The sequence below is a fragment of the Rattus norvegicus genome, chromosome 4, assembly GCF_021556685.1.
Source record: "Rattus norvegicus strain SHRSP/BbbUtx chromosome 4, alternate assembly SHRSP_T2T, whole genome shotgun sequence".
NCBI lineage: Eukaryota > Metazoa > Chordata > Mammalia > Rodentia > Muridae > Rattus > Rattus norvegicus.
Window position 1 is genome coordinate 184141642 of NC_141537.1, and position 23929 is coordinate 184165570.

The 23929-nt window shown below is 41.5% G+C and overlaps 1 protein-coding gene across 5 annotated transcripts in view; it reads right to left on the reverse strand.

Moving 5' to 3' along the window:
* The window catches only part of Dennd5b (DENN domain containing 5B), a 132650-nt gene extending 112531 nt beyond the window's left edge, over window positions 1–20119 (reverse strand). For 3 of the 5 annotated variants that reach the window (NM_001431962.1, NM_001431961.1, NM_001431960.1), the window contains 1 exon segment: window positions 19737–20119. In NM_001431962.1, coding sequence (NP_001418891.1) covers window positions 19737–19772 — 36 coding nt within the window. In that variant the 5' untranslated portion in view covers window positions 19773–20119. 5 annotated transcript variants of the gene reach the window in all.
* Between the last annotated feature and the right edge of the window lie 3810 nt (window positions 20120–23929).

Here is a 23929-nt window from a genome sequence, read left to right on the forward strand (position 1 = left end):
GGCTGTCTGCCTGTGAATTCTGTTCCCTTATTGGGCTGCCTTGTTGTCTGCCTCAGTGGGAGAGGATGTAACTAGTTCAGCAGTGACCTGATGTGCCAGGGTGGGGTGACACCTGGGGAAGCCTTCCCCGTCTCCAAGGAGAAGGGGAGGAGGGACGAGGGGAAAAAGAGCTGTGCAAAGGAACTGGGAGGAGGGGAGTGATGATATTGGGATGTAAAAGAAAGGAAAAAAGGAAGGAAAGAAGGAAGGAAGGAAGGAAGGAAGGAAGGAAGGAATGAATGAATGAATGAATCCTGGGTTGTAATTACAAGCTTTCCACCCTCCTCTTTGTTCCCAGACTAAAGACTCTGAGCTAATAACTTACTAATAAATGCTTAGGCCATTTATTAATAAGCTTCAGCTTATTCCCCAACTAGCCCATTACTTATATAACCTATTTAAACTACTCTATGTCTTCCACATGGTTAGTCTCCCTCAGTTTCATGAGATTGTCTCCAGAGTTCCAGGGTGAAACTCTCCCATCTGACTATCCCAGAATTCCTCTCCCTAACTACTGGATGTCCCACCTCAGCTCTTTATTAGCCATAGGCTTTCTGATTAACAGGTGATCCTTCCATACAACATATAAGAGATTCTACACTGAGTCTTCAAGTGTGGGCTGATGTTCCCAGAAACCCAGTCAGAGTTCTATTCCTTAAATGTCCTTCTTATACTGTAATGTCAGACCCATACTCAAAACATAACAGGTCAAAAAGAGTATCTAAAATATCATCTCTGCATGTTGAAGCATTATTCAAACGTCATTTTTACTAGGATTATTAGCAAACATCTTCCATGTGACTTTTAGTTATGCCTTCAGGACTATATACTATCTTTTCATTTCGAAGTGACATAAGATCACCTGAGTAAATGTTCACTCAACCACTGACTCTGTTAGATTCAGATACATTATTTAATAACACTACTAATCATAATTGACTGGTACAGCCTGCTCCTCTCTACCTCACTTCCCCCTTTCTTTTCTCCTGTTCATGCTATGCTAATTTAACCTCATCTTGGTAAATAATATATAGTCTTTCATGTGACATAACTTCAGCAATTGTACAAACCAGTTTTGTCTATTTTTTATTGCCCTAACATTGTCTGGGAACTAATCAGCATTAAACCTGTGACAGAAACCTTAGAGCCAGGCTCAGTAACAGGGCTGTTCAGGAAATAGATTAAGACAAAGTTGTGTGAAAATGTATGGGAAGAGTTTTTGCTTATGACACTTGTATGAAAATAACTCAGAAGGAGTTAGGAGAAAATAGATACATTGTGCTTCTTTCTGAATACAGGGGACTGGCCAGGATATGTCACTAACTTCAGAAGGTAGCAAATGGAAAGTTATTAACAAATCTATATGCATAACTACAGAGCTACTCTGAAGTTTAAAAACTGCATGGCTTTTCCTGGTTATCCTTTAAGTTCAAATAGCACAAATTTTCTGTAGGATGACTCTGAAGTACCAGAAACAGACGACATGCTTAAAAAGATCCAGAGTAGACAAACATAAGCAGCTGGGTCTACAAAGTGTGTTTAAAGAACCTATGTTTCGTATCATTACATGTTTAAAATCTTGGTACCTGGGAGGCTAAGGCAGAGGGTGATGAATCTGGGATCCACAGCAAGACACTATCTCAAAAAACAAAGAAGTCCTCTAACCCTCTGTTAAAGACAAAATTCCTCAAAAATCAAATGTGTTGTGTGTTTTCCCCCTTACTCAACTGCTTAGTTCAGCCTACACTTTCTAGCATACACAATCACTTTGTTTATATCTTAAATGACAATAAAATAATCAATCAATCTCTCAGTGCTATTACCTTAATCTATGTCATTTAGCAATTTCTAGGCCATTGAGATCCCCTAAAGTTCAACCAGATCTAGGAGCTCTCTGTTGACTTGTGTGTTTGCTTACCTAATTTCCCATTAAATGTCTAGAAAACCCGGTAACTGCAACAGATGTGCATGCACAAATTGACATTAAAATTAAAGCTAATTAAAATTAGCTTTATTGAGATATACCTCACATACTTTAATATTTATCCTTTAAAAATATATGATTCAATGATCTTTAGTTTTTTTCACAGTTACACCAGCAACTTAATTTTGAAAACATTTTATCACTCCCCAAAAGAAGCATTTCATCCACATAAATATTCCTATTTGCTAAATGCTTTTCCTGCCTGATTCTTGGATTTTCCTGATAGAATACAGAAAAATTATTGTTTAAACTCAAAAAGACTCAGAACACTTTGGGAGGAGGGACAGTGAGATGGCTCAAGTCTCTTGTTCCAAACCTGATGCCCTAGATCCTATCCCTAGGAACCAGATGGTGGAAGAGAAGAGACTTGCACAAGCTGTCCTCTGATTTCCACTTACACATCATGGCTTGGAGCCCTCACCACACTAAATAAAGAGTAAAAATAAGGAAATAAATTAAAAAATTATTCAAATTAATTTTTTTCTGTCCAATCTGATTCATATACTAACTTGGGAACTTATTATAAAAATAATTTATTTGTGTGGCTGTGTGTGTGTCTATGCACATATGTACATGTGTGGCAGGCTGTGTGTGTGTCATGCATGTATGTATGTATGTGAAGACCAGATGCAATCTCTCAAGATTCTTCTATTGATCTCTACAATTCACTTTGAGTTTCAATATTTTATTCACATTTTATTGTAAATGATGTTGATTATAGCATTTGAAGGAGATGATGTAATTCCATACAAAATGGAAACTCTAAAAGGTACTCATTAAAGTACTAACAAAATAAACCGAGTGGTGAGAACACAACAGAAGTCCACTTCACATCCGCAGTGTTGTCAGCCCGTGATTACAATCACAGGGCCTCTGCCCAGCTCATAGCTGGGGCTCCAGAAAGCTAGTCATAGTGCAATGATAAAACAAACCATGTGCAACAGGAAGAGGAATTAAGTCCTGAATTACTGGCTTTATCACATCCATCCTATCTACCCCAAAATGACACAATAACACAAAAGAAGGAATTACCACACTCTGTGGGCTACTTCTGGGGTAAACAGCAAAGATGGCTAGAGTGGAAACAGGGCATAAAGAGTTATTTTAAAATGTCCTTTTCAGATGGGTCTGTCTATACCATCAAGCCACAAGTTTTTCAGCAATTAGAGTTAGGAAGTGAGGTTCAATGCCAAGGAAGTCATAATTTTATCTGTTTATACAGATTTGCAAAGTGCCAATTACTAGTACCCACTTGCAGCTACTCCTAGATTTTAAAAAACAAAAACTGGCACCTATACCATGGCCAAGTTTCCCTCAATTGAAAGGATCATTTTTAGAGCTGAGTTTCTTCTGTTCTTCTGAAACATTAACACCTTAAAGGTCAATTCCCCCCCCCCCCCCCAACCCCTCAAGACAGGGTTTCTCTGTACAGCAGGAGCTCTGGCTGTCCTGGATGAATTTTGTAAACCAGACTGGCCTCGAACTCAAAGAGATCTGCCTGCTTTTGCAACTAAAGGTACTTTTGCTTAATTTATTCATTTTAATGTGTGAGTGCTTTGCCTACATATAAGTATATATATCACAGGTATGTGGGTCACATGGTGCCCAAGGACGTCAAAAAGAGGGCATCTAATCCATCTGCAAGTACAGACATGATGGCTGTGAAACACCGTGGTTCTGTGTGGTTTAACCAAGGTGCGGGGAGTTTAGCCAAGATCTTCTGGAAAGGCAACCAAGTGCTCTTAACTACTGAATTACCTCCCCAGCACCAAAGCTGAATCACTTTAAATCTGGAGTTCTAACATGATAGGCACTCAGAAACATCTTTCTCCTTGTTTGTTTGACATAAGGTCTCAAATAGCCCAAGCTGGCCTTAAAATTGCTATGTAGCTGGAGATGACCTTCTGCCACCCTCAAGGGTGACAATTACAGGGTGCACCATAACATCCTTTCTGATAGCAACTCTCATACCCCAGACATACATTAAACAATATATTAAATTCCGGAGTCTCTCTATTTCTGCCGTGCACTTGTGGATCAGAGGTAAGCTCTCGGGTACTACTCCAGTTGTACGCCTTCCTATCTGGTACATGCTCCTTATCATGACGATCATGGATTATAGCTCTCTGAAACCACAAACCCAAGTAAATGTTGTCTTTTATAAGTTGCCTTGGTCATAGGTTAGACAGTGAAAAGACACTTGCCTTACAGCCTGAAAACCTGGGTTCCATACCCAGAACCTACAAAAAGTGGAAGAGAGTGGCTCAAAAGTTGTCCTCTGACTGTCCCATATGACATGTGCCCTCCCCACACTTTATAATATAAATACTAATTTTTATAAAATTCTGAAGGTAGCTATATTCATGAATGGTTTAAACAAATGATTGTATAGTATTTACTTATGTTTGACATTCCAATTTTATACTAAGCTTGCGGCCACTGACACTGACAACATTGCAATCTAGTAGCTGACAGCATCAGTTTAATGTTTAGCTTTAAGTTCTAAGTATATCCTAAACCAATCAGGCTGAGGTTGTTCACTATGGCCAAAAAGTAAGCACCAGGGTTGATCTGAGACTTGGCTGCTAATTTGAGGTGTTACTGTTTCCTGCTCTCCAGTGGAGACTGACAGTGTTATCCAACCTTGTGTTCATCTCTTGGTAAATGGAGACACTGAACTTTGCCCAGAAGTTCATATGAATAGGAGGCTAGAATTTTTTGTTTTGTACTCATCTAGTAGTGAGACAGGCAGCCCTCGTAGCTCAGCACCACCAGAATGCCCTATGCAGAGGCTCGCTGATATCCGTACTGCAGCCCAAGGATGTACTCTCTCTTGCGCCCTGCCTTGATTTTAGCACCCCTCACCCACTGTTAGATGAGAGGAAAACTCAGGTTACCTTCAGTCCAGAGGCAGGCTAACTACTTCCACAGTAATCTCCGTGCCCTACAGTGTCCGTCTGTACACACCAGGCTGTACTTCTACCAGGTACTGGCTGTACTTGGTTTCCAGATTGTTGTTCACTTTGGTGCTCTCAGTAGGCAAAGTCTGAACTAGTAAACCCCAATCCATTCTCAGACTTTTCTTTTTTTCCTTTTTAAAAACTGTGTGTGTGTGTGTGTGTGTGTGTGTGTGTGTGTGTGTGTGTGTGTGTGTGTTTAGGACATGGCTCAGCAGATAAAAGCACTGGCTACTCTTCCAGAGGACCCAAGTTCAAGTCACATGACAGCTCAAAACCACAGGGGTTCTATGCTCAGTTCTGGCTTTGGCAGGCATCAGAAAGTAAATGACGCACAGGTATCTATGGGCAAAATACCCACACACATTAAAACTTCATTAATTAATTCAACATTTTAGAACACAAAATTTGCAAATGGCAGAGCTAAAATCTGATCTCAGGTATCCCATCTCCAGGATCCACATTTACAATCATTATGCTAAACTGTTCATTTTAAATGGCGTCAGGGTTAGATGGTGAAGACAGGGCTGGGGAGAGGGCTCAGTAGCTAAGTCCTATATGTTTCTTCTAGAAGATTTGAGTTCAGCTCACAACTACCTATGATGTCAGCTCCAGGGATCTGACACCCACTTCTGTTCTCCACGGACACTTACCCATGTACATATACCCACACAGAGACACATAAATAAAAGCATTTAAAAAGTGATTGGAAATAAATGAATACCCCCGGACAGCCCTACTTAGTCCCCAGAAGTGACACGGAGTAGAAAGTATGTGTATTTTAGATCACAGATGTCCTCCGTGAGGACCATATGTTTCAGTATTCATTTATTCTTTTCTTGCAGTGCTGGGATCATCTTGTATACAGCAGACAGAGTGAAGAGGGGCTATATTTAACGATCAGAAGAGATTCATTCAGAGATGTTTATTCTATGTACCTTAAAGTATAATAAACTATGATGGCTATTTTGGTCATTGTTTCTCATTCTCAAAAACTATGCTATTTAGTTGGTTCCACAGATTAGTTTGCCAAGAGTAATTAGACAGTCAAACTTTTCCTTGAGTGTCTACTTTTTATTGATTATATCGGAAGCAGCATGAAAACAAAGCAAGGACAACCACGGCGAATCCTCAGCAGCCCTGGAACGTGAGAGCATGGAAGAATCTAATGGAAACAAGGAAGGACTGTGGGAGCCCATGAATATTTCAGAATAATGAAAAAGTATGCCAGGTAGGTTTACCTGCAGCTGCCTAGAAACTAAATTTCTGGCCGAAGCCAAAAGTTTTCCTTACATAATTTATCAAGCACTTTTCAGTTTTTCCCCACTAATACCCTATTCCTTTTCTTTCTCCTTTTTACTTTTAAAGACAAATACTATCATCACTTTTATTTCAAGTAAGATCATTATAAACTAAAAACTAAACAAAACAAACCATACACACCTAATTGCTTTTCAAAACCTGAGAACCCAAATGTTTTTATGAAAGCAAAAATAGACATAAGACTTGCTAGACTTTCTCCTACTCTAACAGTGGGAGAGAGGTGTTTCTACTTTGCCTGCTCTTGGGACCCTTTCCCTCCTACTGGGCTGCCTCTTCAGCTTTGATATGAGGGTTCATGCCTAGTCTTACTGTAACTTGTCAGGCCATGTTCATTCGATTTCCCTGGGAGGCCTGCTCTTATTTGGAGGAGAAATGGAGGAGTAGTAGATCTGGAAGAATTAAAAAAGAAAGTCTGTGGGGGGAGGGAAGGGTTGGGGGAAAAAAGAGAGAGGAGGAAGAGGGAGGTGAGAGGGAGGGGGAGACAGAGAGAGAGACAGAGAGACAGGGAAAGAGAGACAAGAGAGAGAAACAGAGACAGAGAGAGAAGAAAGCTTAATTAAAGCTTGGTGGTGGTGGTACACGCCTTTAATCCCAGTACTCAGGAGGCAGAGAGAGGCAGGTAAATCTCTTGAGTTTGAGACCAGCCTAAGTGAATTCCAGGACAGTTAGGTTACACAGAGAAACTCTGTCTCAACAAACCTAAATAAATAAATAAATAATAAAAGAAAGTCCAACAGCTACAAAGCAGTTTAAAATAAACATTAATTGTCAAGGACAGCAGCTGTATAAATAAATCAATTCTGCTCAGCCATCAGAAGCAAAAGCTTCTCTTCCCCAGAACACACTGGATCCTGCCTACCCTTTCAGCCTCTTACTATACTCTATCCTCCATCCAGATAGAAAGGCAACTGAGTTCACCAGTGTCCTTAATTTCTTTTAGTAATAACAGATAATAATTGAGATTTACTATGTGCCAGGCACTGTTCTAAACTTTAAGTAACATCCCTAAGGCAGTCTGACAACAGAACCTATATTCTTAAACCCTGCCATGCTGCAATTTGCTTCACTATCCCACATACAAGTATAGCTTTGGTTTAATCTACTGAAAACAACTGCTGAAGCTTAGGAGCCTTAACTCACAGAGTACTACTTTCTGGCACTCTGTGCATTGACAGGTGCCATCTCACATTAGCCACAGTTGGTCTAAGTGACCAATACCATAAAAAGAAACAATGGAATGAATGTACTTTGAAGACTGAGTTATAAGCTGTTTTGATTTATATCACGGGAGCCTCTCTCATCACTTACTCTAGCAAAGCCAGCACTCATGTCTTTACTATGTATAGGGAGCCTACATAAGGCCTCTGTGATAAGAATCTTAATCTTCCCCAAACTAGAGGCTGGAAGCGGATACTAGTGCTAGAGGCAGGTCTGGGGATGATGAAGACCCCTGCAAATGTCTGACTGCAATCTTATAAGAAACTGAATTAGAACCACCTGACCACTACTCCTTGGTGCCTGGCCTGAGGTAAATGCTTGTTATGGGGGGGGGGGGGGCGATGTTTGGTATGATGCTCAGGATTGAACCCCACATTTCACTCATGCTAAGCACAAGCTCTACGACTGAACTGTAATTGAGAGAGCTAAATTTTGGAGTAAATTGACTCAAGGTACTAGAAAACTAATAAAATAAAGCAGCCCTAATGACAAGTTTGTGTGTTTGTTTAAAGTTTGTTTGATTTTTTTTTAAGAGAGTATTTTACTCTATAGCACAGGCTGGTCTTGAACTCAAATCAATCCATCATCCTCAGAGTACTGAGATTATAGGCATATACAACCACATCCAGATGACAAGTTAATTCATAAAAAAAGAACACCCTAATATTTCTTAATTTTAAAAAAATGGAATAATCCACTTTCAGTAATTGGTTGATTTCTTAAAATCTATGGTAACTTAACTTTAGAAACATTAAACACAGGGCTGTGACTACCTCAGTTGGTAACGCACTTGCCTACCATGCACAAAGCCTTGGGCCCACTCACCAGTACTGCATAAAACTAAGGATCCTTAACTATTCAGAGTTCAAGGCCAGCCTGGGTTACATGAAACTCAGTTAAAAAAAAAAGTCCAAACAGTGTCTTCAGATGAGCCCCTCCGTGCTTCTGGAGGCAAGGATGGCAGGCTGCACTGTCACCAAGTGCTTCAGCCCCAAACACCACTGGCTCTGCTGTGCCACAGGCTCCATTGTCAAGATCTGGGACCTGGAGGACAAGATCACTGTGGATGAACTGAAGCAAGAAGTTACCAGCACCAGCTGCAAGGCAGAGTGCCCCAGTGCTCTCTGGCTGTCTGCTGATAGCTAGGCTCTATCTGGTGAAACAAAGTGTGGAGGTGGCCACTGCCACCTGCCAAAAGTTTATGACAGATTTTAGAAATAAAACTGTCTTTCTGAAAAGTATCTAAAGCGCGGAGGATACAGTTAAGATTAATATGTCACAGTACACAGAAATAGAACATGGCAGTAGAAACAATAAACAAGAATGTGATGGCTACTTATGGAGGACATAACTAAGTGGCTAGAGACAGGTGTAAAATTTGTTCCATTTTGTTTTATTAAGACAAAGCCCCTGCAGCACATGCTGGCTTTGAAGTTACTGTGCAACCCAGGTCAGCCAGGAACTCCAAATCTTCCTGCTTTAGTCTCCTGAGTGCCTGGGCTGCCAAGTTCAACAATCTGAATTCAATTCCTTAGGAACATATGGTGGAAGGAAAGAACTGAGTCCAGAAAGTATCCTCTGACCTCAATAAGCACAAATACACACACACACACACACACACACACACACACACACACACACACACACACACACACACTTAGCTGTCAGTAAAGTGTTTCAACCTTAGGAACTACTTTTGGAGGTCTATACACGAGTTCTAAGGACACTTTAAATCCCATGAAAGGACCTGAGGTACTTTACTCAATCAACTGTAATAATAGAATTATTTTGCTGTCCTTGCTAGCTTTTTTGGAGTAATTATATTCTAATAAACCCCACGCACTATGCCTGCATTATCAAGTATCAGCAACTATTTAATTAAATTCTTCCACACAAAATCAGTCTGGAGGTTCCTCAGAAAATTGAACATTGAACTGCCTGAGGATCCAGGTATACCTCTCCTGGGCATATACCCAAAAGATGCCCCAACATATAACAAAGACACGTGCTCCACTATGTTCATAGCAGCCTTATTTATAATAGCCAGAAGCTGGAAAGAACCCAGATGCCCTTCAACAGAGGAATGGATACAGAAAATGTGGTACATCTACACAATGGAATATTACTCAGCTATCAAAAACAACGACTTTATGAAATTCGTAGGCAAATGGTTGGAACTGGAAAACATCATCCTGAGTGAGCTAACCCAATCACAGAAAGACATACATGGTATGCACTCATTGATAAGTGGCTATTAGCCCAAATGCTTGAATTACCCTAGATGCACAGAACACATGAAACTCAAGAAGGATGACCAAAATGTGAATGCTTCACTCCTTCTTTAAAAGGGGAACAAGAATACCCTTGGCAGGGAATAGGAAGGCAAAGTTTAGAACAGAGGCAGAAGGAACACCCATTCAGAGCCTGCCCCACATGTGGCCCATACATATACAGCCATCCAATTAGACAAGATGGATGAAGCAAAGAAGTGCAGGCCAACAGGAGCCGGATGTAGATCTCTCCTGAGAGACACAGCCAGAATACAGCAAATACAGAGGCGAATGCCAGCAGCAATCCTCTGAACTGAGAAGGGGACCCCCATTGAAGGAATCAGAGAAAGGACTGAAAGAGCTTGAAGGGGCTTGAGACCCCATATGAACAACAATGCCAACCAACCAGAGCTTCCAGGGACTAAGCCACTACCCAAAGACTATACATGGACTGACCCTGGACTCTGACCCCATAGGTAGCAATGAATATCCTAGTAAGAGCACCAGTGGAAGGGGAAGACCTTAGTCCTGCCAAGACTGAACCCCCCAGTGAACATGATTGTTGGGGGTAGGGTGGGGAGGGGAAGCCTATATAGAAGGGGAGGGGGAGGGTGTTGGCCCGGAAACCGGGAAGGGGAATAACAATCGAAATGTAAGTAAGAAATACTCAAGTTAATAAAGATTAAAAAAAAAGAAAACCCTCCAGTGCTAGCGAGATGGCACAGTGGTTGTGGGCACTGGCTACTCTTCCAGAAGACCCAGATTCCATTCCCAGCACTGACATGGCATGTCGCAATTTTCTGTAACTCCAGTTCCAGGGGATCAGGCATTCAGACATACATGCAGGCAAAATACCTATGCACATTAAATAATTTTTAAAATTTTAGAATTTTTAAAAATTCTATTAATTTTCAGTAAGCTGAGAGGTTAATTGAAAATTATAAACATTTATCTTTGCCTAAGTTTATTATCACAAATGAACCTTTTAAATTTTTCAGTTACTTTTGAGTGTCTTTAAGTTTCTAGGCTAGCATGCAAAGTTGTGGGGGTTTGTTTGGTTGGTTTTTGGTGGTGGTGTTTCATTTGAAACTCATGTTATGTTTTAGGAAGAAAGTCGTTCTCAGAAGGGAACAGAAATCTGAACTTCTTTATAGCAACGTGGCCAGAGAATTCTGAAAGCACACAGACAGACAGACAGACAGACAGACAGACAGACAGACACACACACACACACGCACGCACGCACGCACGCACGCACGCACGCATGCACACACAACACACACAAAAGCAAAACAATCAAAACATTGTCTCTGTTCTTATTCCTGCTACGTAGAAAGGGAAACTACAGGCATTCTAGAATCAGTGCCCAGCACTGGCCATGGACTGTTTATATAACCTTATCTTGAGACTGAGGAAGGGAACTGCTGCTTTTGCCGGCAGTCCAGCCTCCTCAAATATTGTCTAAAGCAATCTGTAAGGAAAAAGACAGCCATGTTTTCCTCACGAGTTTCTTGTAACCTCTGAACCCATCATGATTTTGCTGTATGACTACAGAGAAGTCTCCACACGCTAGCAGGGCAGAGATCTAGAGTTTATCTTGTCACTGAGCTGCCTCTTCTGGTTATTAAGCTTTGCTGTCTTCCCATTTAATTTGTTGTTGGTGTTTTCCTTTCTCCTTTCCACTATAGAAAAAAAATCAACTAAAGAGTAGATTATTTTGGGGCTGGAGAGATGGCTCAGCAGTTAAGAGCACTGACTGCTCTTCCAGAGGTCCTGAGTTCAAATCCCACAACCACATGGTGCCTCACAACCATCTGTAATTGGATCCGATGCCCTCTTTTGACCTCTTTTGATGTGTCTGAAGATAGAGACAGTGTACTCATAAAACGAAAATATTAAAAAAAAAAAACCAAAAACTAAAGAGTAGATTATTTTAGGGCTAAGCTTCCAAGAGTCATTTCCCCATTGTACTTTAACTACTGATGGTATGGAGGGATTCTGAAAGGAGAGGATGGACTGCAAGTATCAGGGTCTGGATTTCTGTGACAGTAAAAGCTGAAAGAGAATCTTACTTATCCATTTATTCTTTGAATCAATGACTATATGTTGAGATCTTTACAACCATCACACACCAAGTTAAACAGTAACAATTTGGATAAAATATTTTGCTGATGCAACTAGAAATTATTATAATTAAATAAACTGTGCCAATTTCAGAAAGACAAACATCTCGTGTTTTCTCTCATTTGTCATTTCATATAGATACTTAAAGCAGCTTCCTTCTCTCACATGAAGACAGAAGTAATGGGCCAGGTGTGGTGTACGTGACTTTAGCCTCTGCACTCCAGAGAGCACAGTAGGTGGATCTGTGAGTTCTTCTATATAGGGAGTTCCAGAACAGCCAAGGCTACATAGAAAAAACAAAGAAAAAAACAAAACAAAAAGAAAAAACATGTAAGTTAACTGAGGAACAAAGGTGACTAACAGTGAAGGACAGGACAAAAAAGTTCAGAGGGTAGAAGGATTCGAGCAGGACTATGTTTCATATATACTATGCAGGGGCATAAAATCTTTGAAAATAAATTTTAAAATATCACTTAGGTTGTTTTTTAAATTAGTGCTAAGTTCATTTAGCAACAATCATGTGGTCACTCTGGCTTCTAGTTAAAAACCGGAAGTGAGAAGTTCTATTTTTATTTTACATTCTGTCTCTGTGGAATAACAGGTGGTGGTTATTTCCTTAAAGCAGTCTTATATACACTCCAGTTTTAGATCTGAGTGTGTATACTGTTCACATAGAAAATTCACAGTTCTTTAAAAATAACAAAGCACTCACTGCCCTTTGTTATTTCAAACCAATTACAGTACTTATCTTTCCTCTTGGAAAAATAAGAAAGTTCCATAAGAACTAAAGTCTAAAAGCTTCACTTTATAAATCTTTCAGGAATTATTTAAAACAGTAATTTCTATTAAAATCACTGGGATGTACTGGGTACGGAACCATACTCTTGTAGTCCCAGCACTTGAGAGGCAAGAGGTTCAAGACTTCAAAGTCATCTCCTTAGCTATTCAATGAGTTTTGAGGCCAGCATCGGATACATGAGACCTTCTACCTGAGTGAATGAATGAATGAATGACTCAAACAAGTAGATGTTCAGTTTTCTAGATGAACCTGAGATCGCAAAATAACAAAACACAGAGAACCTTCAATCTCTTGCTGTTGTTTAAATTTCTATTCACTACATTTATTGACTTGAAAGAATGTCAACGCCAAGGCATTTGTGGAGGTCAGAGGACAGCTTTACAGACTTGGTTCAGTTCTCTATCTCAGGTCATCGGGCTTGGAAGCAGGCGCCTTTCCTGCTGAGCTGAAGTTCTTTTATGACTACTATAATCAGGTGTGTGTGTGTGTGTGTGTGTGTGTGTGTGTGTGTGTGTGTTGTTGTTGTTGTTGTTGTTGTTGTTGTTATTGATGATGATGATGGTGGTGGTGGTGGTGGTGATGATGGTGATGACGGTGATGATGCAGCACCCACGATGACCAGAACACAACTCTGTGGAGCTGGTTCTCACCTCTCATCTCTAGGGGATGGAACTCGGGTCATCAGGCATCAGCCCAGGCTCTTATATCTGTCACTAATTTTGCCCTTTCCCCCCCAAAAGCAACTTATTAATAACAACTAACAAATAACAACTAATATACTATTATTAACAAGCTCATCTTTTTCAATTCCTTTATTTTTTCTTATTCTATTTTTTGAGAATTTAGATAAAGTCCAATTCGCTCATTATAGGAAGATTAAAACAGTGATTTTCTTTGACCATAAGCAATTTACTGGTCATGTATTATACTCTTTCAATCCAGATGCCAAGTCCCCATGTCTAAAGGGACAACTACGAAAATCAGCAGTGCGGAGTCTCTCCTGAGCTCGTTACCCAAAAAAGCTCTCGTTTTTAGCCTTTCCCTAAATAAGCAATTTTATTTTATAAAAGTTTCCAAGGACATTTTATTTACAAAGGGGGGGGGGCAAATTAAGTCATACACAAATAAAACAATTAAATTTACTATTAAAAATATAAATACATACTTTGGACAATAAAGAAGAAAAAACTTTTTAAAGAACAATTATTTATAAAACTCATATCAACACTTACATCTAAGCTGTTTCTTCATTTTTAAAAACAGCTTTTTAAGGAAGCCTAAAGCTTTATGTTGTGCAAGGAAACCTCAGCAGACTGGAGAGAAACTCAAAGGCCCATAATCTCATTACAAAGCAGCAGGGTCAAAGGTCAAAGGTCAGGGAACAAGGGAATGGAGTGCAAAGTAGTTTCCACACCAGAAAGTAGACTATTTCATTATTTTAGAGGTGTTAAAGGCTAGTCAGTTGGATTTACAAAAGTAATACATCACTTATGCGAGCTTTTACTATTAAGACTTTAGTATTAAGAGCAAGAAAATTAAAATTACTTTTCATCTGTACTTGAATACACATACACTAGTGCTTCAGGTGTCCCCTCAAAGACTTTCAGGAAAAAACTGTCACCTGATCTTTTCTAGTGAGTTCCATAAGGTTCAAAAATACTTAATGTCCATACACATGTCAACAGACATTCATTTCAAAGCATCTATCCCCTAATGATTCAACAAGATATGTCTATGTAATAGCCTTATGTCCACATTCAGAAAACACTAAACTTTTACTCCTGCTTGAATGAGATTCAACTTCAAAAGCAAACATAATTTTGCTAAACTTTCAATAAACAGGCTTCACAATTCTGCAGAAGACTACAATTAATTGACTCTGAGCCTCCTTTGGCAACCAATTACATCTTTGGTTACGTTAGGGAGCTCTGCTACTTAAATTTTAAGGCATAACCCTATCAAAAGTCACATAAAATGCAGGGAGGAGGTCACAAAAATGGGGTAAACACTAAAAGGATTATGACCATACAGCAATAAAAATTAATTAAAAATTAAATGCATAAAGAATAAAAAGAAAAAATGTTTCTGGTTCTGCTATACATTATCATTGTAGTCTTGGTTCTGAACATGACAACATTCTTGCAATGCACAAGATGACTTGTCACCAGACACTAGTGAATATTGTCTCAAACAACCTGGATCATAATCATGACATCACACACACACACACACACGAATTACAGTTTATACTGTGCATTTGATGTTTTCTGGGCCTAGTGGTACATGCCTGTAATTCAGCTACTCAGGAGGCTGAGGTAGGAGGATCACAATTTCAAGACCTCGCTGGGTTACCAAGTAAGTTCCGGCCCAGCCTGGTCAATTTATGAGACTCTGTCTCAAAACTGAAAGTACAAAAGGAGCTGGGGCTAGTCATGGTGGTGAACACCTTTGATCCCAGCATAGGTAGAACTCTGTGAATTTGAGGCCAGCCTGATCTTCATAGTGAGTTTCAGAATAGCCAGGCTATATAGTATCTCAAAAAGTTGGTGTGTGGTTGGGGATTTAGCTCAGCAGTAGAGCGCTTGCCTAGCAGGCGCAAGGCCCTGGGTTCGATCCCCAGCTCCGGGGGCGGGGGGGTTGGTGTGTGGCTGGGGTGGGTTGGGGAGGGGCACCGAGAGATGGCTCAACAGTTAAGAGCACTGATTGCTCTTCCAGGGGGCTCAAATTTAACTCCCACCACCCACATGGCACTGCAGTTTCAGGGGATCAAATGCCATCTTCTGACTTCCTTGGGCACCAAGCTAACACGTAGTGCATAAATATACCTGCAGGCAAAACATTCATACACATAAAAATAAATTAAATTAAAAACACTTTAAAGTCAAAAAGGGCTGGAGATGGAAGTTCAGTACCTAGTATGCAGGAGACCAGGACTAGAAGGAGAAAGAGAAGATTAAAATGTGTTTGGTAATATAGACCGCAATCTTAGTACTTGGTATGTAGAGGTGGGAGGACTTGAAGCTCAAGGTCCTACAAATCATGTTCAAGGCCACCCTGGGCTCTCTGAGACCCTGCATCAAAACAAACAAACAAACAAACAAAAAACCAACAAAGATTTTTAATATCTTCTTACTATCATTCCTCACTGTGAAATTATCAGATTAATATATTTTTTAATTATATTGTGTAAGTGTACTTAATTTTAAAAATTGTTGGGGTTGGGGATTTAGCTCAGTGGTAGAGCGCTTGCCTAGCAAGCGCAAAGCCCTGGGTTCAGTTCCCAACTCCAAAAAAAAAAAAAAAAAAAAAAAAAAAGATTAAAAATTGTTGTCTTGGAGCTTGAGAGATGGGTCAGTGATTAAAAACACTTGCTTTTTTTTTTTTTTTTTTTTTTTTTTTTTATTGAACCCAGGTTCAATATCTAGCACCCACACGGAGGTTCGCAACCATTCTAACTCTAGATCTAAGGGATCTCTCTTCTGGTATCTGATGTGCATGTGATACATAGTCATACATGCAGCCAACGATTCATACACATACAATAAAGATAATTTTTTAATTACTATTTGAGTTGCTATTTAAGTCTCATTTTAGAAAATCATGAAATGGTCAGTGGTCCAAACTCTTTTTTTTTTTTTTTTTTTGATTTTTGAGACAGAGTTTCACAATGTAGCTCTGGGTAGAACTGAAGAGATTCATCTGCCTGCTATAATATCCTTCCTGAGTGATGAGATTAAAAGGATAAACCAGCATGTCCAGCCTGGCTCAAATCTTTAATCCCAGTACTCAGGCACCAGAGGCTTCTGCAAGTTCCAAGCCTGCTTGATCTATATTGTAGGACAGGACTTAAAACAAACAAAAACATATGAAAGGAATTTTTATTAAAATTAAGAAAAGATTCACAATTTCTGAAATGGTTCTTCATATACTTCTGCCAAGTGGAGTGGTATTCTCAGCACTGACTATTACAAGATCAAAATGGTGATCCATTCAGAAAGATACTGAGGTCATCTCCTGCAATATCAAATATTCTGTCCAAAGTTAATTCTTTATAAAAAAAATAAGGCCATATATTTATCTCATTTGTATGCAAATATATTTTCATTCTTGGTAGATGGTAAAGCTGTATATAGATCAAAGAACTATTTTTAAAATACAATTTCTCGTGATTTTTCAGTAAATGTTTGGTTTATATACCTGTATTCTCAGAGTTGTGTAAAAATTTACCTGGCTAAAAGTAGTCATATTTGGAGAGATGGCTTAGCAGTTAGGAGAACGTATTGCTCTTCTGGAAGACCCTAGTTTGGTTTCTAGCACTCACACTGGGCATCTCATAACTGCCTGGAATTCTAGCTCCAGGGAACCCAGTACTTTCTGATCTCTGTGCACACCCATGCATATATGGCTTACACATACACATGGGGGGGAAGGAAGGGGAGGGGAGGGGAAAGGAGGAGAAATTTAATTAACATCTTAGTAAACAAAAAACTAAAAAAAAAAAAAAAGGGATCATGAGAAATCCTAGGTCTAGAGAACTTTACCTAGGTTCTGCACCATTTTTCTCCCTCTAACTGCAACACTGTTCCAAGCTAAAAAGAGTTGTCGATATCAGCAAAAGAGATAGGTGGCCTGGAAAATGGGTTTTACAATTTGTTTTCTACCAATTTCTACCCATATGCCCCTCTTTCACTGTCTCCCGTTTGTCCCTTCCTTGAGGAACAAGATGGTTTACAGATGATTCACAATAAGTAAGACCTGTTGGTGTTTGCACTAAAAACCAGCACACACACTTTCAAGGTTGGAGAAATGGCTGTCAATGAACCAATGAAGAAGTTCTGACAGAAATGGGAAGACCCAAACAAAACAATGTTGACTTAATCATATCAGGGGTACCAATGTCTATGTTTTTTGTTTTTAAGAAGTCATTGTTTTTGTGAACAATTGCACAAAAAAGTTAAGCCAAGTATGAAAGCACATAGGAAAGTTTATTTATTCAGAAAAAGGATACACTTAAGACGGGAGATAGGAAACTTTTTTTTTTTAAATCTTATCTTGTTAGTCCAGCCGCTTAAATTTCCTTAAAGGTTAAGTTAAACTGAAGAGAAATTATCATAGAAAATAAAACACTTGCCAAATAGCTGTGTGATTCCTAAGCCTTAAATCTGTCAATTCCTAGTACTCAGGGGTCACAACCACCCCTAACTCTAGTTCCAGATTACCTAACACCCTCTACCCTCTTCTAAACTCTGAAGGCACCAGACATGCACGTAGACATACACATAAGATAAATCTGAAAAATTAAAAATAATTTCTTCACTATATTAGTAGCACAGAATCTTTTTCCAGATTTTTATTATTTTTAAGTGTGTGTTTGTGTTAGAGAAAGTGCCTCAGAGGCCAGGCTGTGTCAGCTCTCTTAGAACTAGAGTTATAAATTGTTTATAAGCCACCTAATGTAGGTGCTGGGTCCTCAGCAAGAGCAGTACATGTTTTCACTGAGCATTCCTCTGGTCCAAGAATCTTTCTCTTCTAAGTAGTAATACAATAAGGACAATCCAAAGAATAGGAGATACTGCTTCATGAAGACTGAGGTGATTTCTGAAGAGTCCCAGAACACACTTTAAAAGGTGGTGTTCTGGTGTTAGTAGACAAAGAGAGGACAAATACAGGCTTTTTTCTTTTCATCATTCACCTACTATAGAAGGCCCCCCAAAAAAATCCTAGTTGTTTAGAGGAGTCCTAGAAAAGATAATTGTTTTACCAGCCCAAGAAAAATCTTTCTTCAAAATCACTCTGCAGACAACCCCCCTTCCAACTTCGTGTCCCTTAACTTAATGTCATTCTTAACATATACATGAAACCTTAGCTGAAGAAACAATAAGATTACATAATTACACATACAGGGAAAACTTGGTATTTCATTATTCCTCTAAAACTATATTTAGTTTTGTTGAAAACATTTTGCTGTGAAGCTGACTTAATACTAAAATGCTCAGTTAAGACGTGAGACTGTATTAATAAACACTGAGCCGTTTTTGTTTACTATCATTTGTTATTTAATACATTCTTCCCAGTCCTCTCCTCAAAGAAAGAGAGAAAAATCTATACGGGTGCAATCAATGAGGGATGCTATGTTCCAAAAAAGCTGCTCTGAAAGGCTATGACCTAAGTGTTTAGCACTGACACAGATAAAGTTCAGGTGGAAGGTGTCATGTGTCTCACCCTTTAAAAAAAAAATCACAATTCAGATCCCACGGAGGAAAGCAGAGTGAAAAATTCAGTCAGGCATCTCTCCAGGCCTGCTCCCTACATTTCGCATTTCCCCGTCCCTATCATCTTCAAATGCCCGGGTTCTCAGGGTACGTTTCCCAGCCCAGTCCCGCACTGCGTCACCAAACCCGTCAAATGGGGGACATGCTCCTCCAGTGACACCTCGGCGGTGACTCACGGTGCGCCCCTCTTGGGGAGGATTGTCCAACTACGTCAACTCAGGGACCGGGCAGGGGTATCAACAAAGCATCAGGCCGCAACCCGAGCGTCCAAAGGTCCTCGCTAGCTCGCGGGCGGCACTGGCACCGCCAAATCCACAGGATTCCAAAGGGTGACTCGCTCGTCATCGCAGAACCAGGGGGGAGGGGTGGCGCCGACCCAGAGAGGTCGGGGTCGATCCCGCTGGGCCTCCCTCCTGAGCGGACCTCGTCGTCACCCCGCGGTCCCGACTCCTTCATGGAGCTGAGACCACCACGTCGGCCGCCAGGGCCAAACTTCGCGAACCACTGCACAGCCCGGTCCCGCGCGCCATGAGCCGCCCGCGAGCAGCGGAGGAGTCCGGCCCTCTAGGGGGCCCGCGCCGGTTACGCGGACCCAGCACCCAGGGGCTTAGCCAGAGCGCGGAATTAACAACAATGTCATTATGTCGCCCACGAGTGCCCGTCTAGCCCGAGCGCCGCTACTGCAGCCGACTTTTTGTCTGGAGCCCGCACCTCGCCTCCCTAGCGCCTCCTCAGCCAGCCCGGCCTTACCCGCCAGCTCGTCGGGCTCCAGCCCGCTGTCCGCATCGATCCCGCACAGCACGAAGTAGTGCGCGAAGCGACAGGCGGCTGGGGAGGACCCCGAGCCCGGGCCCGGTGCCGCGCCGCTACCGCTCATCCCGCCGCGCTGCCTGTGCGGCCGTCGCTGGGGTTCGCGGAGGAGGCTCTCCGGAGTGAACCGCTGAGAAGCCTCGCCGAGGAGCGTCGCAGGCTTCCCTCGCGGAGGAGGCCACCGCGCCGCTCGGACTGCGGTCTCCGCCGCGACCCTAGGACGACCCCGGCGCGCCCATGGCCGCGCAATCGCCGCAGCCGGGATCCTTCTAGACGCTGGTACCGGGGAAGCGGCCTCGGGCTCGCGCGCGGGCGGGCGGGATTCCGCCGCGGCGGGGGAGGGGCGCGCAGGGGGAGTGTCAGCTAGGGAGGCCCGCGCCGCCGCGGCTGCGCCCGCCCGAGCGCAGCGTCTGGCGCCCGCGGGTCAACAGAACCGCGCTGCGCGACGGGAGCGCCCGTAGAGCTCGGAGGCGCGCGGTCCAGGGCGCGCACCAGAGAGTTCGGAAGGATCGGGGGCGCGTCGGGGTGCGTGCCCGCCGGCTGTAATAGTGAGGCAACCTCTCTTGCGCGGTGCAGCCCCCATCAGCGGGTTAGAGCGCGAGCTGCAGAGCAGGATCCTATCTTCCAGAGAGGATGTCGCCCAACCTAACCTAAACAATAACGTAGCTTTGGAGAAGGGAGACAGCACGCTGAGGTCATTTCCCACAACGTCTGTACCATATTTTTAAACTGACATGCAGATGCTTAAACCATTTTAAGATCCTAGTCCCGACAGGACGTGGTGACTCACATCTATAATTCCAGCACTCTTGTGACTGAGGCAGGAGGATCAGGAGTTGGAGAACACACACACACACACACACACACACACACACACACACACACACACACACACACACACACACACAGAGGCAGGCAGAGTAAATAACGACCTGTGTAATTGACCCTTAACTTCTATCGTACCCTCCAATAATCTTTTGGAACCCTTGAAATGACTTCTCTTACCTTCTTAGCTGGGTTGTACTTGGGGTGGGGGTGGTTGTGTTTCCTGGTTCATTCTTTCCAGTGGCTATGGAACCCTGGGTCCCACTCAGCCTGCCATTTATATTTTAGTGAACGAAAGAATGATGATAATCTAGGTAGTATCAGGTTGGTGCTACTGGGAAAATAACCAACTTTGCTATCTGTAATGTTTATGGACATTTAATGTTATGCAATTATTGCTTCTATTATACAGGGTACACACGAAAAAGATTTTACTGAGTACTTCTATTTTTGTTGGTGACTTCTTGCAGAATGTTAGATTCTAAGCTAGCCAAACAAATACAGCAGAAAACCGATTTATTGTTTGTACTAATCAAGAAACATATTTCCTGTTCATTTGAGCGGTAACTGATTTATAAAATTGTAAGCAGTAATGATTTACTTTTTGTATTATTAACATATACAGAATACTGGGTTTAGTTATGACATTCCCATACATGTACTTTCTTGTTTTGTTTTTGTTTTTTGTTTTTCCGAGACAGGGTTTCTTTGTGTAACAGCTCTGGCTGGCCTGGAACTGGATTTGCAGACCAGGCTTGCCTCAAACTCGCAGAGATCCTCCTGCCTCGGCCTTCTGAGCGCTGGGATTAAAGGCATATGCCACCACAACCCAGTTTCCTGTACATATTTTTTTTTTTTTTTTGGTTCTTTTTTTCGGAGCTGGGGACCGAACCCAGGGCCTTGCGCTTCCTAGGCAAGCGCTCTACCACTGAGCTAAATCCCCAACCCCGTTCCTGTACATATTTTGATCATATCCTTTTATTAACCATTCCTGTACCCCCTTCCCCATTCCCTCTGATCTCCTTTCTGTACACACCGAGTCCTTCTTCTGCTCTCATGTCTTTAACATTTTTGGTGATCTAATAAGTTCACCAAACTTATTTGAGTTTTAAAGACTTAAAAAATGACATTGTGTGTGTGTGTGTGTGTGTGTGTGTGTGTGTGTGTGTGTGTGTGTGTTTCTGTGCTTATGTATAGGTCAGGGAATGCGTTTCAGGAGTCTTCTCCTTCCATGTTATGAGCCCTGGAGATCAAACTGGGATAGTCAGTTTTGGTAGGAAATATCTCCTTATCTGCCCAGGCATTTTTCTGATCTATGAGTTCCATTAGAATTGATTAAGGAGAATAAGTGAGCTGTTATTATAGACGAATGAGCACTTTGTTAGTAATTACATCACTAAAGAAAATTTCTCCCTTAAGGGACAGGTGTGTGTTTGTGTGTGTTAGGGTTTGGATACCTCTAGTCCCAACACTCAGAAGACAAAGACTTTGAGGCCAGGCTGGTCCATAGACTGAGTTCCAGGGCAGCCAGGGCTATGTTAGAATACTGCCTTCCATTCTGTCGGGGGTCCCTAACACAACTGCCGCCTGAATGGAAAACCTTCAGTGGAGTCAGTAATCTCAGCTTTAACCTCTAATTAGCATAAAACATGCCAAGCTGTCACAATTCCAATTTCTTCAAGGAAATCTGGAGTGACATTTTCTTATGCCAAGATTTTGGCTTTCTAGGAAAATCTTATCATAACAAAGGCTATTTGGAAAACCGCATCCCTCATTGTTTAACTTTTGATATTTTATTGCATTTTTATTTGTTTTGTGAGGTATGTTTGTGTGTGTGTGTGTGTGTGTGTGTGTGTGTGTGTGTGTGTGTGTAGGCATGCTTATGAGGTCAGAGGACAATTTGTAGGAACCAGTTCTCTCCTTCCATCATTGTTGATCCTAGGAAATGAACTCTACTTGTCAGACTTGGCAGCAGGTGTCTTTCACCTGATGAATCATGTTGCCAAGCCCCTTATAGTTTTAGAAAAGGGGTCAATTCATGCCAATAAAAATTTGGCTTTCCCAGAGGTCCCGAGTTCAAATCCCATCTGTAATGAGATCTGATGCCCTCTTCTGGTATGTCTGAAGACAACTACAGTGTATTTAGATATAATAAATAAATACATCTTTTAAAAATTTTTGTTTAAATTATTTTCTATCTTCTATATGTCTACTATTATTAAATATCCTTAGCCAGAGAGATGTTAAAATGTTTCACAGGTGCACACACACACACACACACACACACACACACAAAACCTTACAAGACTGTTATTAAAGAACTCATACAACTCAATAGTATAAAAAATAAACCATTTTCAAGAGTCTGTTCTCTATCTACTATGTGAGTTCTGGGATTAAACGTGGGTCTTCAAGTTTGACAAGTGCTCCTATCCACCAAACTATCTTGTTTGCCAACCAGTACAATTAAATTTGTGTTTTAATTTGTTCATGATGTCTGTATGTGTGCCTGTTGGTCTGTATTTATCCCATGTGCGTGCAGTGCATGCAGTGACCAGAAGAAAGCATCAGGTCCCTTGGACTGGAGCTACAGGCACTTGTGAGCTGCCTGATGTGGATGCTGAGACTCAAGCCAGGTCCTCTACAAGAGCAACATGTGCATATAAAGACTGAGCCACCTCTCTAGCCCTACACCACAATTGTTCTTTTGTAGTCCTGGCTACCCTGCAACTTGCTACATGTACTAGGCTGGCCTTGAGCACAGTGATATGCCTTGCAAGGTTGTTACCTGCTGGAGGTTTTGAAAACAACTCCATCCTGGCTTCTGGTTTCTGCCAGGATCACTGGACATTTGGTGGCTGTCTTAGTAAATGTTCTTTCTATTGCTCTGAAGAATCAACATGCCCACGGCAGCTCTTATAAAGGAAAGCATTAACTGAGGTTGGTTTCCAGCTTCAGAGGTCTAGTCCATGATCATCATGGTGAGAAGCATGGCAGACACAGTTGCTGGAAAGATAGCTGAAAGTTCTGCATTCGGATCGGCAGCAGCAGAAAGAAAAACTGGGCCTGGCTTGAGGATTTGAAACCGAAAAGCCCATTCCCAGTGATACATTTCTTCAAACAAGGCCACACCCCTTAATAGTGCCACTCCCTAGTGATCAAGTATTCAGATATCTGAGCCTACGGGAGTCATTTTTTTTTTAAATTTATTTATTTTATGTATGTATAAATACACTGTAGCTGTCTTTGGACCCATCAGAAGAAGGCATCGGATCCCGTTACAGATGGTTGTGAGCCACCATGTGGTT